General features: G+C 42.3%; 1 protein-coding gene across 1 annotated transcript; it reads left to right on the top strand.

The window, feature by feature from the left end:
* Positions 1-1,308: 1,308 nt before the first annotated feature.
* Positions 1,309-18,375, top strand: LOC120999041 (galactose-3-O-sulfotransferase 2-like). Its single transcript, XM_040429918.1, has 4 exons — positions 1,309-1,968; positions 2,463-2,581; positions 13,019-13,412; positions 17,572-18,375. Exons 1-4 carry the CDS (start codon positions 1,309-1,311, stop codon positions 18,373-18,375), a joined length of 1,977 nt encoding a protein of 658 aa, XP_040285852.1.
* Positions 18,376-18,736: the final 361 nt, after the last annotated feature.

Here is an 18,736-nt window from a genome sequence, read left to right as displayed (position 1 = left end):
TGTGGATAGGGTGGTGGCTTTTGGCATTCAATATAGAGTTGCCTGCAACCTCCTTCCTATAAGTGACAGTGTGCACCACCTCACCAGAAACTCCGCGGAGTGTCAAATCCAGAAAGTTGGCATGAGAAGCATGAGCTGTGCATACAAATTGTAAGTTGTAGTCATTGTTGTTTAGATATGCCTGGAGGTCTGGGACGGCAGACACACCGCCGGCCCATACCATGAGCACGTCATCGATGTATCTGCCGTACCAGACCAGACCAGGCATAAAAGGATTATTCAGATCATAAATATATTTCTCCTCCCAGTATGACATTGTCAAATTAGCTAATGATGGGGAGAATTTAGCTCCCATTGACACGCCGCGGGTCTGGAGGTGGAACACACCGTCAAACATGAAGTAATTGTGGGTTAGCAGAAAATTGGTAATTTCACATATAAAATCCACATGCCCTGAGTTGAATCCAGTATACCGGTGGAGATGGTATTCCAACGCCAACAGAGCAACCCCGTGGGGAATGGAGGGATACAGGGAGACTACATCTGCCGTGATCCAGCAGTAATTCTTCTCCCACACAAATTCGTACATTGCTCTTAATACATCTGCTGTATCTTTTAGGAACCCTGGGGTGCGCCTGGCCAGCGGCTGGAGGATATTGTCTAGCCAGCTGCCCAGGCGCTCCGTCAGGGAGCCCATCCCAGACACTATGGGGCGAAGGGGGGGGGGGGGGGGGGGTGGACGCCCTTATGGACTTTAGGCAATGCGTGCATAATCGGTGTGACCGAGGTATCCACACACAGGTATTTATATTCTCTGTCACCAAAGATTCCTAGATTTTTCCCTTTCTGTAGTAATGACATATAACTAACCATATAATCCTGTAGTGGGTCCTTTGGTAACATTATGGAGTATAAACATTCCAAATACCAGCGAGATCTATATGAATATAACCATAATCAGGTCTATGAATGGGGGAGGAGGGATAATATGTATTCTACACCTAAGTCTATATTGAAAAATCGTAAGAAAAAACAAATAGAGAAACGTGTGTCCAGGGTCAGCTTCTCTTCAGATTCAGAGGGTTTTGAACTCTCACATGCAGCCGATGAATCGGAGCCGGGAACTGATGCCTCCGCCCTGCCTTTTTTATCTGATGAGATTGGCAATGTTGCCTCCTATTATAAAAAATCCAAAATGGATAAAGAAAAAAGAGATCCAGCCATTGTTCAAAAAAACATAGAACAAGGGGCGGACGGAGGCACAGGTCCGCGGCGTCCAAGAAATACACGACTGTAGGTGAGACAGAAATGAATCCTGATGAGCTAAGTGTTATCAACTTGTCTAGTGTTGTATTGAGTGATGAACAGAGATGTGTGCTGTCCCTAGGTTTGAATTTTGCACCCACAGGGCACTTTGACATGTTTTCTACTTTGCTTGATATAAACAAGTTTGTACGCAATCTAACAGTATCCCGACACTTCTTTGATATCCCGTCCCCTCCAGGTTCCCCACAAAATAAATCACAACGTTATAGGGAAAACTCGTATAAAAACCTCTCATTTAGAGAACAAGTTTCCTTGTGTTGTCTGGAGGATCTTCAGGAAGAGCAGGGAATCAGGGATTTACCTGACCCCCCTGGAAAGTTTCAAACACGAAATACCAAATTCTATCCAATTATGTCACGCACTGACAGTATGGACACTTTCCAGGAGGTTCTGGAGAAAGAACTGAGAAATATTGAGATAATAAGCAAAAATACAAATCATAATAATAATCTCAGTGTTCCCCAGACCCAAGCTCTTCAGGAGCTACAACAATGTGACTCTCTGGTTATTAAAATGGCGGATAAGGGGGGGGGGGCGGTGGTCGTTATGGACAAAGAAATTTATGGCAACCAATTACGGGAGATGCTGGCTGATATATCCACATACAGCAAGTTACCAAAGGACCCACTACAGGATTATATGGTTAGTTATATGTCATTACTACAGAAAGGGAAAAATCTAGGAATCTTTGGTGACAGAGAATATAAATACCTGTGTGTGGATACCTCGGTCACACCGATTATGCACGCATTGCCTAAAGTCCATAAGGGCGTCCACCCCCCCCCCCCCTTCGCCCCATAGTGTCTGGGATGGGCTCCCTGACGGAGCGCCTGGGCAGCTGGCTAGACAATATCCTCCAGCCGCTGGCCAGGCGCACCCCAGGGTTCCTAAAAGATACAGCAGATGTATTAAGAGCAATGTACGAATTTGTGTGGGAGAAGAATTACTGCTGGATCACGGCAGATGTAGTCTCCCTGTATCCCTCCATTCCCCACGGGGTTGCTCTGTTGGCGTTGGAATACCATCTCCACCGGTATACTGGATTCAACTCAGGGCATGTGGATTTTATATGTGAAATTACCAATTTTCTGCTAACCCACAATTACTTCATGTTTGACGGTGTGTTCCACCTCCAGACCCGCGGCGTGTCAATGGGAGCTAAATTCTCCCCATCATTAGCTAATTTGACAATGTCATACTGGGAGGAGAAATATATTTATGATCTGAATAATCCTTTTATGCCTGGTCTGGTCTGGTACGGCAGATACATCGATGACGTGCTCATGGTATGGGCCGGCGGTGTGTCTGCCGTCCCAGACCTCCAGGCATATCTAAACAACAATGACTACAACTTACAATTTGTATGCACAGCTCATGCTTCTCATGCCAACTTTCTGGATTTGACACTCCGCGGAGTTTCTGGTGAGGTGGTGCACACTGTCACTTATAGGAAGGAGGTTGCAGGCAACTCTATATTGAATGCCAAAAGCCACCACCCTATCCACACCATCAGAGCAATCCCCGTGGGAGAATTTACACGTACAGTCAGAAACTGCAGCGATACAGACAAATTGGAGGAAGAGCTTAGTAAAGTAGAGAAGAGACTAAAGGATAGAAACTACCCAATGTGGATGATAAAAAGGGGGAGAGAAATAGCCTCCAATAAAAAGAGAAGAGATATGTTATTTGGACCCCCAAAAAAGAAGTCCAGTAATAAATTAGTTGCTGGTCGAACTGGGGTGAATGGGGACAGTGACCAGGACAAAGTTCCCACGCTATCATTAACCTATAGTAGCGAATTCAATGCAATCAATACTTTAATACAAAAATGTTTGCCCATATTATATGATGATCACATTCTATACGAAGCTCTTAAATCAGGGTGTAGAGTTGTGTCCAGAAGGGCTACGACTCTGTCCTGCTCACTGTCCCCATCCCTTTATACTGCCTGTAATAAGGGAGCAGATTTCAAGCAAAACTGGCTTATTTACAAAGGATTTACCAAATGCGGAGGTAATCCCTGTAAAACTTGCGGTTATGTGCTGCCTACAAAAACATTTGAAAATTCAGACCACACGTGCAAATACCCCATCCGTAGCTATATAAACTGTAATACGGAGGGTGTTATATATATAATCAAATGCACGTTCTGTGATCTGATATATGTAGGCAGCACATCCCGTAGGTTTAAAAACCGCATCCTAGAACATCTAAATTATGTTAAAAATCCCAACATCTTAAATATCTCGAACATAGCGAGGCACTTTATCAAAACTCATGCACGTCAAGTGTCATATTTTCAAGCCTATGCTATTGAACGAGTCTTGGCCCCAAAAAGAGGCGGAGATTACCGAAAGAAAATCCTCCTTAGGGAAGCTTATTGGATCTTCAGACTTGCGACCAGAACTCCAGCAGGTCTGAACTTGAGAAAAGAATTGACCTATGTCTACCAGTGAACTATTAAATTGCTAAATGAATGGCGATTGTTCACTGCTGACAGCACGCTCACATAAGGAAACATGTTAAAGTTGAAGGGAGATATATGAGCCTTTACGGCCAGCCCCCCACATTTTTCATTCTTTCATTTGCAGCGCACATCTCTGTTCATCTACTTACCAAGTCCTAGAACCGCAGTCAGACAGTGCGTTTTTTCCTTGTGGGACAACTGAGCAACTAGAAAATTGTAGTAATATTGTAGTAATCATCATTTTTTACTGCAAACCATGCATTTACCAAGGTCACAAGTTTATATATTATGATTGCTACAGATGCTGTCCCACATGGAAATTTGCCGACCGCAATGGATTGTCGTTGTTTTTATAGGAATTTTATGTATATTTTTTCAAACATATTGCCAACTCAGGGTGCAATTTACACTTCCTGCTGGAATTTAATGAGCTACTACGTGTTGGATTGCTGGATGTCTTGTGTTCATTTCAATTTCTTGTTTCATTTTATGTATTGGGATTGAATATGTTTATTATGCGGTTTTAAAGCAAGATGATATGACCACACGGTGTGGCTTTTGACACCGAGCGAGCGCTCCGGCATTGCCGGAGTTAACACGCCGGGGTCAATGCTCGCACAGTGTTGCCAATTATATCAGTAATTGATGCCAGAAACTAAAGGGTGTGTCAAGGTGTGTGGCAACCTATGGAGTGACTGATTCCTTCCCCGTGGTGGGCGGAGGAACCTTTGACTCCATTTAAATAGAAAAGCCACACTTGACATGGTGTTACGACTAAGGGTGTCTACCCGAAACGCGTCAATATTATGTCATGTGGAGGGTGGTGAAGTCTGTCAACTCTATACGTAAAATAAAGGAAAGCTGACAGAGGAACTCTATTTGTCTCCGGGACCTTCTTTCTTTTTACCTGCAGCCTGCTACGGGAACACTCCCCTAGGGCCTTTGGAGCCGGGACCATATACTGTACTACGGAGGTGAGCTGGATTATATGTTTATCCGTATGCATGCTGTCTGTTTTCACTCTGTTCCATCAGGCAGCTTAGGCTACTTTCACACTAGCGTTCGGGGCTCCGCTTGTGAGCTCCGTTTGAAGGGGCTCACAAGCGGCCCCGAACGCATCCATCCAGCCCTAATGCATTCTGAGTGGATACGGATCCGCTCAGAATGCATCAGTCTGGCAGCGTTCAGCCTCCGCTCCGCTCAGCAAGCGGACACCTGAACGCTGCTTGCAGCGTTCGGGTGTCCGCCTGGCCATGCGGAGGCAAACGGATCCGTCCAGACTTACAATGTAAGTCTATGGGGACGGATCCGTTTGAATTTGACACTATATGGCTCAATTTTCAAATGGATCCGTCCCCATTGACTTTCAATGTAAAGTCTGGACGGATCCGTCTGAAGCTACTTTCAGACTTCAAATTTTTTCTACAATATAATGCAGACGGATCCGTTCTGAACGGATCCCAAGTCTGCATTATATGAGCGGATCCGTCTGGGCAGACCCCAGATGGATCCGCTCTGAACGGTAGTGTGAAAGTAGCTAGCTGACAGCTACTTATTTCTGATCTTTGACCTTATAAACACTTATTATAGCTCATATCTTATCCTACTGATAAGAATATGGCTTAAATAAGTGTTTATGACCTTTTAGTAGTTTAGAGATAAGGTTTAATAGATGACGGCACAAAGTCATAGTACCAGTCACACAGCTAGAAAAACAGTTAACCATTTGTAACAGAACGGCTGATTATTTTTAATAAATTGCAATCGAAAAAATTTAGTAAAATCCAATCATAAAAAAATTCACCCCTGTAGGTGTCCATAATAAAAATAATAATAATAATAATAATATTTATTTATATAGTGCCACCATATTCCGTAGCGCTATACAAATTTATAGGATTCATGTACAAAACAAAAGTAACTGGCTAATATACAACTAAAACACTAGGAGTCAGGGCCCTGCTCGCAAAAGCTTGCAATCTATGAGGAATTGGGGGTGACACATAAGGTAGTTGATTGTGATAAGTAGGATTCAAGCCATTATTGAACTGGAAGAAGTGATCCAGCCGATCTGCTTCGGGTTTGGGACTGTTAGAGGATCAGGTTCAGGCTAGAGGAGTTGGTGGGGGAGAGGTTTAGTCGGGGAAAAGTCATTTTAGGTAGCTTGATAAGCCTGCCTGAAAAGATGTGTTTTTAAGGCACATTTGAAGGTGAAGAATTAGTGAATTGACCTGATATTTCGGGGTAGAGTAGAGTAGGTGCAGCTCGAGAAAAGTCTTGAAGACGGGAGTGAGAGGTACGAATTATGGAGGATGTTAATCTTAGGTCACTAACAAAATGGAGAGCACGAGTAGGGTGGTAGATGGAGATGAGGGAGGAGATGTATAGAGGTGCAGCACTGTGGAGAGCTTTGTGGGCGAGGGTGAGAAGTTTGAACTGTATTATGTGGTGGATGGGCAACCAGTGAAGTGACTAGCACAGGCTAGTGGCATCAGTCTAACGGGTGGATAGATAGATGAGCCTGGCTGCAACATTTAGGATAGACTGAAGGGGGAGAGTTTAGTGAAAGGGAGACCGATTAGTAATGCGTTGCAGTAGTCAAAACGAGAATGAATCAAGGCAACAACAAGAGTTTTTGCAGTTTCCACAGTAAGAAAAGGGCGGATTCTGGCGATATTCTTGAGGTGCAGAAGACAAGAGCGTGCAAGTGATTGAATATGGGGAACAAAAGAAAGATCTGAGTCAAACATGGCCCCAAGACAGCAGGCATGTTACACAGGAGTTATGATAGTGCTGCAGACCGAAATTGAAGTATCAAGTTTAGGTGGGTTAGTAGATGGGGGAAAGACAAGAAGTTCAGTTTTTGAGAGGTTCAGTTTTAGATACAGAGAGGACATGATGTTAGAGACAGCTGCCAGACAATTACTGGTGTTTTGGAGTAAAACAGGGGTGATGTCAGGTGATGAAGTGTATAGTTGGGTGTCGTCAGCATAGATATGGTACCGAAAGTCAAATCTACTGATAGTCTGTTCAATGTGGGCTGTGTAGAGTGAGAAGAGTAGAGGACCTAGTATTGAGTAGTGTTGAGCGCGAATATTCGAATTGCGAATTTTTTTCTCGAATATCGCAATTTCGAGATTTCGCGAATATTTAGAATATCGTTCTATATATTCGCGAAATAGAATATTCTTTTTTTTTCTTTTTTTTTTTATTATATTTTTTTCTTTCCCACTTCCCTAAAGTTGTTCTTACCTGTCCTTTGGATTCCTGGCTTCCTGGCTGCTCCAGTCAGTGGCGTTTTCAACTTACTGCTATATTCCATATTAGCTAAATTACAATCTAATCTATATGTGTATTTTACGAAATTTCGCAATAGTCGCAATTGCGATGCGAGTAATATAACACGAAATATTCGCATGAAGATTTCAACTTAGCACTGCTATACTCCATATTCTAGCCTAATATGGAATATAGCTGTGCTAAGTTAGCACTGCTATATTCCATATTAGGCTAGAATATGGAGTATAGCTGTGCTAAGTTGAAATCTTCATGCGAATATTTCGTGTTATATTAGTCGCATCGCAATTTCGACTTTTTCAAATGTTCTTAATATTGCTCTAACTTCGTCTTTTAGAAATTTCGTAATATTGCTCTAACTTCGTCTCTTAGAATATTACGAATATTCTAAAAGACGAAATTAGAGCAATATTACGAAATTTCGTAAAATACACATATAGATTGTAATTTAGCTAATATAGTGCTATAATCCCTTTTTTTTCCTGTAATTTTTTTTGCCTCTTCTGAACTTAAGTTTTGTAAAATATGTACACTATTAAAAATTATTACTATAGCAGTATATTAGCTTAAATACAATCTATGTGTATTTTACGAAATTTCGTAATATTGCTCTAACTTCATCTTTTAGAATATTCCGAATATTCTAAAAGACGAAGTTAGAGCAATATTAAGAACATTTGCAAAAGTCGAAATTGCGATGCGAGTAATATAACACGAAATAGTCGCATGAAGATTTCAACTTAGCACAGCTATATTCCATATTCTAGCCTAATATGGAATATAGCAGTGCTAACTTAACACAGCTATATTCCATATTAGGCTAGAATATGGAATATAGCAGTGCTAAGTTTAAATCTTCATGCGACTATTTCGTGTTATATTACTCGCATCGCAATTTCGACTTTTGCAAATGTTCTTAATATTGCTCTAACTTCGTCTTTTAGAATATTCGTAATATTCTAAGAGACGAAGTTAGAGCAATATTACGAAATTTCGTAATATACACATATTAGCCTAGCCATAGTCATTAGCATAGGAACGTTGCCTTATACTATCAAGATAAATTTTCGCAATATGCGAAAAATAATTTCGCGATAATTGGAATAATTGCGAATATTCGATTTCGACGAATATAACACGAATATTCATGCGAATATTCGCGAAATATCGCGAAACCGAATATGGCACCTCCCGCTCATCACTAGTATTGAGCCCTGAGGAACACTAACATCAAGAAGAGGAGGAGAAAAAGAAGAGCCAGCGAATAATACACTAAAGGAGCAGCCAGAGAGATAGGAAGAGAACCAAGAGAGAGCAGTGTCCTTAAGGCCAATTGAGTGGAGCATGTGGGGTCAAATAGAGAATAAACAAGAAGTTCAAGGAATTTAGAGATGAAGGGGAGGTTAGAAACAGGTTGGTAGTTAGCAGCACAGGTCGGGTCAAGAGATGTTTTTATTAATAGTGGGGATATAACAGAGTGTTAGGGAAAGATACCAGAAGAGAGAGAGGTTAAAAATTGTAGTTAGTTGAGTAATGACAGCCGGGGAGAGGGACTGGATGGAATAGGATCATTGCTACAGGTCAGGGGTTGAGAAGAAGAGAGAAGCCTGGAGACTTCTTCATCTGTTATAGGGTCAAAAGAGGGGAGAGAGCATGTGGAAGAATGGGAGGAAGGAGGATTGAAATTATTTGGGGACTGGGAGATTATTTCCTGCCAGATACTGCCAATCTTGTCTCTGAAGTAAGTCGCCATGTCATCAGCGCAGAGGTCAGTGACAGTTTATGGAACTTTAGGGATTAGAAGGGAATGAACAGTATCAAAGAGTCGTTTTGGGTTATTTGAGAGTAAGGAGATGAAGAGGTGAAGTACTTTTGTTTGGCAATGCTGAGGGCTGAATTGTATGTTTTGAGCAAAAATTTATATTGGAGGAAGTCTGTTGATATTCACGATTTTCTCCATAAATGTTCTGCACATCTGGAGCAGCGCTGTAGAAAACGTGTTTCAGATGTGTGCCAGGGTTGCCATGTTCTGTGTCGGGAGGGTCAGATTGATACTGGATCTACTTCATCTAGGGTGGTTTTGAGGATATGATTGTAATAATTGGCAGCCAGGTCTGGACAGGATAGGGAAGAGATTCGGGTAAGAGCTAACTCTACTGTGTCAATAAGTTGCTGGCAGTCAATGGTACGTAGGTTTCTATAAGTGTGAAAAGTAGGATTGTCATGAGAAGAGTGAGAGGTCTTAATAGTAAATGAAAGAAGATTGTGGTCATAAAGTAGGAAGGATGAGTAACTAAAGTTTGAGACTAAGCAGTGACGGAAGAAGACTAGATCAAGTGTATTGCCCTGGTCATGGGTGGCAGAGTAAGTAAGTTGTGATAGGTCAAGAGAGGAGGTTATAGAAAGAAAGTGAGTGGCTGATGCGGTGAAAGGATCATCAATGGGGATATTAAAATCACCCATAATAAGAGTTGGTGATTCAGAAGATGGGAAGTGAGGAAACCAAGGTGCTAAATGATCCAGGAATTGGTAGGGGGAGCCTGGGGAACAATAGAAAACTGCAACTCTCAGGGGGAATGGATGGATGAGTCTGATGGTGTGAACCTCAAAAGAGGGGAATGTGAGAGAGGGTACAGGGGGAATGACCTGAAACGTGCTCTGCGGAGAAAGTAGTATGCCTACTCCTCCACCATGCCTATCATCAGGCATCGGGATATGGGAGAAGTGAAGTCCACGATAGGATAGAGCAGCAGGGGAAGCAGTGTCAGAGGGTTGAAGCCAGGTTTCTGTAAGGGCCAGCAAGTTCAGAGAGTGTGAGAGTAAGAAGTCGTGGATTGTTGGTAGTTTATTATGAACCGACCATGCGATCCAGAGTCCGCAGTTAAAAAAGACTGGAGAGCACGTGCAGTGAACATTAATAAGATTTTTGGGGTTCCTGTTTGTGGCAGAGGAGAAGCTGAATTTAGCAACTGAGGGATGGCCAGGGTTCGGTGAAAAAACCCCTGCAGTTTAGGCAATATGGTGCTTAGTGCTTAGGCAATATGGCGCTTTGGGGTCGTGCTGACCCCTGCAAGTGCTTCCCCTTAGACTGTGTCTATATTTATAGGGAGTGTGATCATAGACCTAGGGGTAATTTAGCTCATTAATCAATTAATCACTTGGGCAAGGCACAAGAGAAGAGATGCTATATGTAGGTAAATGAACAGAGCTAAGAATATGGATAGGCCATAAAATCACTACAGATCACAAGAATTACAACAGTCACATAAATTACATAAGGTCAATTGGAAGAACATCTATAAGCACAACTAAGCACAATGATAATACACTTGCAGAAAATAGTATACATGGATGAATATGCAAACTTATATACCAGGGAAGATGGAAGCTGCACTATTAGGCTTGGAGAAAGCTGGGTGGAGCAGTATTATCCCAATGCAACTCAGACATACCAGGGAAGATGGAAGCTGCACTATGAGTCTTGGGGAAAGCTGGGTGGAGCAGTATTATCCAAATGCAGACATACCTGTGTGAAGAGAGGTGAGAAGAATGTTATACAACTGCCATGATTAACTGCTAAGCGCTTAGGCAATATGGCGCTTTGGCAGAGATGGTGATTTTGGCTCGTGCTGTCCATAGCCTTTTATGTAAAAGGTAAAGTGCTTTCAACAAATAATAGGATAAAATTGCTGAGAAAACAAGTAAAGTTACAACTTATATGTGCACCTCAGACTTGGATCTGCCCTCCTAAAATGTGAAGGCCCATGATTATTAAAAAAGTTGTTAAGTTGGTTCAAAGGTTCATGGTGGAATAAAAAAAACAAAGCAAGTCATACCTCATGCTGAGCACTGTGGCCAATGATTGTCTGAGCAGGCAGTTCCTGTGTGTCAAGAGGCACCAGAAAATAGAGACCAGAAAGGACCTGTTGAGTAGTCAGAATGGGAGTGGCGAGTTATTGGTGGAGGTGAGTATGACTTTATTTTTTTCTTATGCCATTTTAGGCCTTTACAAAAAACTTTTGAAATAGGTATTTTAACATCACCTCAGTCTAGATGAACAGGTGTGTATTAGGTTAAAGGGGACAACATGTTTTCTTTAAGTGACAAACCCTAAGTTCTATCACTGCAATACGCCATGGACCAGCTAATTCAGTGGTGCAGATTTACTATGCTTTAGAACTAAGCAAAAATACCAACACAATGCATAAAATAATCATAATACCAAATCACTTCTGTATTGTATAGTCAATATGAATAAAACATACAATACAAAAATAAATAAAAGCAGATGGACACCTACAACACTGGGATCTGGTAAGGCGGGACCACCCTCTATAAAACGTCAGCAACTTTTAACATCTACTGAACATCTAGTGGACAATAGCTTACAGCATGCGTGATATTAATCTGATCTTCATAGACACTCTGCAGAAGCTCCTTTGCTCCATGACTGGCCATTGCTAAGGTCGGGGACGGACCAAAACACTATTGTTGGCCCAAAATTGTCATAGCAGGAGCAATTAATTAAAGACATACACATTGCATTCTATTATGTAAGTGTGTCATGGTTTACTTCTACTACTATTGATGAATCTTATCACATCCTCAGGCACAGAACTACATTATAGCACCAAGTAAATAAGCAGTACTCCAAATTGGGTATCTGCAACTGTTTGATAATGTACTGTAAAGGTAATGTTCATTATTTAATGTTATGTGACACACTGCTATGTATTATGACACAGTCAGCAGGTTCAAGCATGTCCAGAGTTAACTATCCTGTCCCAGCCCTCTCTGGAGCTCAGGGAGCTGGCTGGTCCCTCCCCCTAGCTCCATAAGATTTTAGGGGGATTTTTCACCAGTATCTGATCTGGGGGGTCTGACACCTGGGACCCCCTCCAATCAGCAGTTTGAGAAGGCATTGGCGCTCGCAGTAGCGCTGCGGTCTTCTCCAGCTTTTCCTAGGCCATGTGATGTCACATTCATCAGTCACATGGCCTAGGCGCAGCTCAGCCCCATTAAAGTGACCCCCACCGATCAGATATTGATGACCTATCCAGAGGATAGGTCTTTAGTAAAAAATAAATAAAATAAAAACTCTCAGAAAACCCATTTAAGGGACACAGAGGCTACAATGTTTTAGTCAGCAGGGGCGATCAGTGTACAACATTCTTAGGTGCAGTGGTGGCATAATGAGTTCAGACACCCTGCACACTTCAGGTATGATTTGGCCGGTTGCATTATTAGAAACGCATGATGCCGTGTGAACTGCAGCCATTGAGAGAGTTTAGACAGAGATCCCAGTACTAGAGACTAGCAAGAGAAAGAGTAATCAGAGGGCCATTGCTATAAACATCTGCTTAGCTAAATCTTTAACATCTGCATGGAATTTGCACTGTGTATAGATCATTTCTAGATGTATTACAACTCCTATTTGGTGCACAGTAAAGATAGACTTTGGTTAAATTCAATATGGCCTGGTTACTGTACTGACTCTCCTAGCACCACACACTGGCCATTGCATCATTTTCAAGCCCTACCTTGCACCAACACGGACATTTAACATTAGGGGCACCCCAAGGTACCATCAGGCAGAAGCCCACAATTACAAGGAATGTCTGAGGGAATATAGGGTGCTCCTCCTTGACAGCACCAACCCCAGGGAGCGATGACCTGAGGGAGAACACCATTACACATTGCCATCAGGGCCACTACCACTCCCATCCTCTGCTCCGGCTCCCCCAAGGGCTCACTGCATATACAGTATTTGAGGCATGGGTTCAAATGATGGCAGAGGTATAATGACCAAACAAGATGCCCAGGAGCCCCAATGCATGCTTAGATGCTTCCTCTTAATAAATCTACCCCCTTCCCTACTGATACATCATGAAAGTTCGATAGTTGCTAAAACATGCCTTTTTTTTACAGGTGTCCTGAGATTCCTTATCTTTCATCCACTGCATATAGAGACATTGACATTGTTGATAAGAAGAATGGCAGCGTTTTAGAGAAGCGTGTGGAGGGGACATCTGAACAAGTGAAAAAGAGGAGCATTTTTACAGTGGAAACAATAGAGAGATCTTGCCAGCCTCACACACATATATTCTTCCTGAAAACCCATAAAACTGCCAGTAGTACCATCGTGAATATTCTCTTCCGGTTTGGAGAATCACGCAACTTAACGTTTGCACTACCAATTCTTAACGACCCACAGTTCTTTTATCCCTACTATTTTATGGGTTACTTTGTGGAAGGCTTCATAACAAGAATCAGTCCTAATTATGATATAATGTGTCATCACATGCGGTTCCAGCTCACAGAGGTACGTTCACTATGAATCTACAGTAATACTGACAAATGATCTTATTGAACAGCTATAGGGATTTCTAAATTTAAGCCGGATCCATGGCTCTACATGGTTCATTATGAGGAGAAAAAAATGAGAGAAAAAAAAAACCGTCATTCTTTTTTTTTTTTATGTATAGGGGCAGTGATAGTGACCATTTATGTAATATACTTTAATTACTGAAATTGTACATTTCTATTAGAAAAATAGCTCTAAAGTGACCCATTTTAATCCTTAGCAACGCTCCTCTGTCTTCTATTTATATAACACAGTCAGTGTTAAGCAAGTCTCCACTGTTAAAGTATATTACAAAAGTGGTCAGTATCACTGCCCCTACACATTACAAAAGATAAAAGAAAGAATGCCAGTTACACTTTAAAATCGAAAAGAGAGACTTACTACCTGTGGAAAGTAATAATGGTGATAGATTCTCTATGAAGTGAAATAGGTTTATTGATAAGGTTTTAAATGAGGGAGAACAAAAGAGTTTAAAGGAGTTCTCCAGCTCCAGCTTTTATGTGACCATTCTTTAAAAGGGTTATATCCAGTACATTCCCAGTAGAGATGAGCGAACCACTTGACATTCGTTTTGGGTACAGTTCACGTACATTTTTAAAAAGTTTGGTTCAGATCCAAATCGATTCGGGCTGAACCGAAGTTGCTTCAATTGCCCTAAAAGTTGGTATATAACCCCCTCTAGCCTCTAGGACTTTTAGGAAAACTTATCTCTTTTGGTTTATTTTTTAAGACATTTTTTTCCCTCCCCAAACTCCTGCATGCAATGACAGCAATAGTAAATGAGTGACTCTGACATGCTTAGCTATGTAGCGTATGGGTAAATGCACATTTGACGGTGTTATCATGCAGCATGTTTAAAAACACACCACGCTGGCACATGTATCATGATTTTTCATATTCCAAAGCTTCAAAAATTTTCTCTTATCAGGGGCTAAGTGTCCAAAAATTATGCCTTGACAGGGTCAAAATTCCTGCCTGTACAACACGCACAAGTGTTAATTGTTAGAAGAAAAAGTGGCTCATTGTGAACAAGCCTAAAAAAGTAGCAATAGTAGTAGTAGTAGTAGTAGTAGTAGTATTGATAGTGGTGGCAGATGCTTCGTGTTAATGGTGGGGGCAGTAGGGGATTGGCAGTGAGGAGCAGCAGCCATGTGATGCATGTTGGCAAAGAATCAGCAGCAGCCTTATGGAAGATGGTGTTCAGCAGGTGGCAACAGTGGCATGATGGCGGTGTTGGCATGATAGAGGCAGTAGCAGCGGTACAGAATGTGATGGTTGGCGAGTGGCATTAGTGACATGATGCAGACAACAGCAGCCGCCGTACAGAACATAATGGTTGGAAAGTCGCATAATGCAGGCCACTGAAGACATACAGAATATGATGGTTGGAATGTGGCATAAGTGGTATGATGCAGGCCTCAGCAGCAGCTGTACACAACGTGCAGGTAAACAGAAAGATAGCAGTGGCATGATGCAGGCCACAGCAGCATACGTACAAAACTTAATGGTTGGAAAGTGGCATGATGTAGGCCGTAGCAGCAGCTGTACAGAATGTGCAAGTAAACAGACAGACTGGCAGCAAGGCGAGGTCTATTCATTGGAATCAGCCAGAAGAGTGTGAAAATGTGGGTATTGATGCAGTGATCACATATCTATGCTGCTTTATTAAATTGAACCCCGCCAAAAAAATGTTTTCATTGCAACCATGTGGAAACTGAATAAACATAAATGGACAATTGAGGCGTGACGTTCAATTTCACGTTAATACACACGGATAGATTGCTGTCACACCTTGGGTATTGATGCAGTAATCACATATACATGCTATTCTACACAACACACACAATTCTTCTTTGGAATCCTAGTCTTTTCCTTCACTCTCCCTAGCAATAAGCTTAATTTATTTCTGACTGTCCCTGATTGATTTTTTTACTCTCTCTGACTCCCTAAGATTGTTTTCCTGGCAGTCACTGCCACCCTCATTCACAGCCCAGCAGAGAATGACATTCTGCTCATTCTGTTACGGCACCTCTCTGCCTGGTGCAGCATTAATTGGCTCATTCAGGCTGTCTGTCAGCCTGGAAGCCAATCAGGGCAAGCCTTCCACCTCACTTCCTCTCAATGTCATTTGAAACCCATTCTTCTTCCTACCTAGTGTTTTTTTCCCACCGACATGTTCACTAGTATGGCGCATTTTAGTGCATTTGTCCAAAACTATACCCGGAAAGATTCGGATTAGTCTGCTGTCTGAAAAATAGCAAAGTTTGGACCGAACTTGATTCGGTCCGAATTGGTTCGTTCATGCTTAATTCCCAGTATTCACACTTCAACCCCTGTATAGGGATCTGGTCTTCGCTGCAGGGGTGCAACAAGACTGCTACTTCCTGGGATAGTTTCACTGTGGTTGGCAGCTGATCCACTGGGATCAGGGACCCCAGTGCCGGCACTGAGGGCTCAGGATACAGAAAACACATCAAAACTGCAGACAAACAGCATGAGCAGTCTGAACAGTCACTAAAGCTTAAATGCAGGATTATAGATCCAGACAGCACACTTGTAGCGTAATCAGTAGGAGGCACATGATAAATTGCCCGGCAGGGTGGAAGTGAAGCCACAGATGAGGCAGGCAGACTGGATACTTGGCAGGAATACAGACAAGACAGAACAATGGGGTTAAACACAAACATAGCTGAAACTGAAAGTGCAGGAGCACACAGCAGGGCAGGTACTGGGCTGGAGTACAGGCGGAACACAAGCATAAATAATGCAGGATAAACACAGGTGAATCTCAGAAGCACTAGACTTCAAACTCCATTCCTGGTCACCAGGAAACAAAGGAGACAGAGGCTGAAGCACTAGGTAGAAGCATGCAAGTAACAACATGGTGAGTATCGCAGCATCCGTGGCCGCAGGGGAGAACAGGGCAGTGGCAGCCATCCTCCTCCTGTGTTGATCTGTCACAAGTAGCAGAAGAGTTATACTTCAGCTGTGCACAAGGGAACAGGGAGGAGAATGTATTCTTTTGTAGCTGGTACTATATGGGTAAAAGGTGGCAAGCAGGGGTGTAACTAGAAAAGGCTCTGCCAGACGATTTTTGAACCCTCTCCCCACATAAACATTCCACAACCCCCCCTTCTGCAGCTGGTCAAGACCACGAGATACGCTTGCCACACAACTCCCCGCCCACTCAGTTGTTATGCCTCCTTATCCCTTTCACAGTAGTCATGCTCCTTGGTGCCCCGCACAGTAGTTATGCCCCCTTAGTGCCTCCACACAATAGTTATGCTTGTTTAGTGCCCTCACACAGTAGTTATGGACCCTCAGTGCTCTATGAAAGTAGTTATGCCCCCTTAGTTCCCCCTCACAGTAGATATTCCCCCTTATTTATACCCACTTAGTCCCCCCCTTACATTATTGCCTCACTTAATGCCCACACAGTAATTAGGCCCCCTTAGTGCCCCAACACAGTAGTGCTCCCACTTAAAGCCCCTCTTATATTAGTGAGTGCTTGTGATGTAAATAAAATAAAAATCAGTAATACACACTTAGCCCCATTCCCCTGATGAATGGAGCACATTCTGATCTCCTTAGCAGAAGTGATGCAGTGACATAATTGCACCTGCTGGACTGAGTAGGAGACTAGAGAGCATACAGGCTGAAGACAGGCTAGAAGATGATCCTCAGCCTATGCACTCTTCTGCTTAGTCCAGTAGGCGTGATGATGTAACTGCATTGCATCTGCTGGGGAGAGCATGGCCATGGAATGAGGCCCAGGCTGTAATGGCTAACAGACATTATGGTCTGGGCCTCGCTTCCAGTGCACACACACGGTAAGAATTATTACTCGGTGTGTGTACTGGCAGGCAAAGCCCGGGCCCCCTGCCACTGCGGGGTAAACTAACTAATGTAAAACTGCAGTGGTCCTCTGATACTCCACTGTGCTCCATTCCAATTGAGTAATGACCTTACACTGGTACTTTCCAACTCCAGTAATTAAGGAACAACTCGTATTTCAGGGTAGTTTCACAAGGGGGGACATACCACACACTAAAGAAATTCTTGTGACTACTAATTTGATCTATGCTGATGCAGTAACAGGATTTTCAATTCTTTACAGGTGGAAAAGGTCATGCCCAAGGATACTTTTTATTTCACCATAATGCGGAATCCTGTGTCTGTCATGGAGTCATCATTTTCATATTATAAAGCTTTAGATATCTTTGCCGAAGCTTATAGCTTAGAAGAATACTTGAAAAATCCTCACAAATATTACAACCAAACAAGTAAAAGCAGTAGTTTTGGCAAAAACCTCATAGCCTTTGATCTTGGCCTTGACCACAATGTACCTGAATCCCAAAAATACTTTGCGGTGGCTCAGAAAAGTATAGAAATTATGTTCAACTTGGTCCTAATAACAGAGTACTTTGATGAGTCTTTAATTCTTTTGAAGGATGCCCTTTGCTGGAGTTTTGATGATGTCTTATCTTTTCCTCTAAATAGTAGAAATAACACCAACCAAAAATTTCTTTCTGAAGAGACTCAGGAGAAAATTAAAATGTGGAACCAGCTTGACTGGCAGCTGTATGTTTATTTTAACAAAACCTTCTGGGAAAAAGTAGACAATTTTGGACAAGACAGGATGCAGAGTGAGGTGCTGGAACTTCGAAAGAGGAGAACTGCACAATCTGAAATATGTCTACAAGGTCAAGTAGACTCAAACAAAATAGAAGACACATTTCTGAAACCATATCAATCTGGATTGTCTAAAATTCTTGGTTACAACCTAAAGCCAAGACTGAAAAAGGCAGAAAGGCTATTATGTCGCCAGCTGGTCACCCCAGAACTTCAGTATACAGAACTATTGTCTAAGAAGCAAAATCAGGATGCACCAATGAAAGCAATTAAGACTAAATATAAATAGTCACAAACTAAAAAAGCCAACTCCATGATTTAACCAGGAACAATGGACCAGATTTAATAATGTTTCTACGCCAAGAATTTGTCTAAAAAGAGTTGCAAATTGGGGCAATTTTGGCACAATTTGATGCAACTAGGGTTTGTACACTTTTTCCGATTTGCTCAAAAAGGGTTGGGGCATCAGCACTGCAAGTGCTTAAGTGCAAAGAGTTGCCTATCCTTAGGTTAGCTTATTCACATCGACTTTCTTTCCACCCTAGGTCTGTATGTGGTTAACCCCTTACTATCTGCTCTGTTCCTCATTCGCTACCAGTACCATGGATGTTTCCTTGCTTCAAGCCAAGATTAAAACTTGTCTAATACCT

The sequence above is a fragment of the Bufo bufo genome, chromosome 4 (assembly GCF_905171765.1).
Source record: "Bufo bufo chromosome 4, aBufBuf1.1, whole genome shotgun sequence".
In the NCBI taxonomy this organism is placed as follows: Eukaryota; Metazoa; Chordata; class Amphibia; order Anura; family Bufonidae; genus Bufo; species Bufo bufo.
This window is presented reverse-complemented; position numbering and strand designations above follow the sequence as displayed.

What these genes read in the sequence shown, in the direction of transcription:
- LOC120999041 (XM_040429918.1), top strand. Translation starts at nt 1,309, where the DNA reads ATGAATCCTGATGAGCTAAGTGTTATCAACTTGTCTAGTGTTGTATTG. An exon ending in TTTATGCCTGGTCTGGTCTG is followed by an intron (nt 2,582 to 13,018) that starts GTACGGCAGATA and finishes TTTTTTTTACAG; the next exon opens with GTGTCCTGAGATTCCTTATC. An exon ending in TGCGGTTCCAGCTCACAGAG is followed by an intron (nt 13,413 to 17,571) that starts GTACGTTCACTA and finishes AATTCTTTACAG; the next exon opens with GTGGAAAAGGTCATGCCCAA.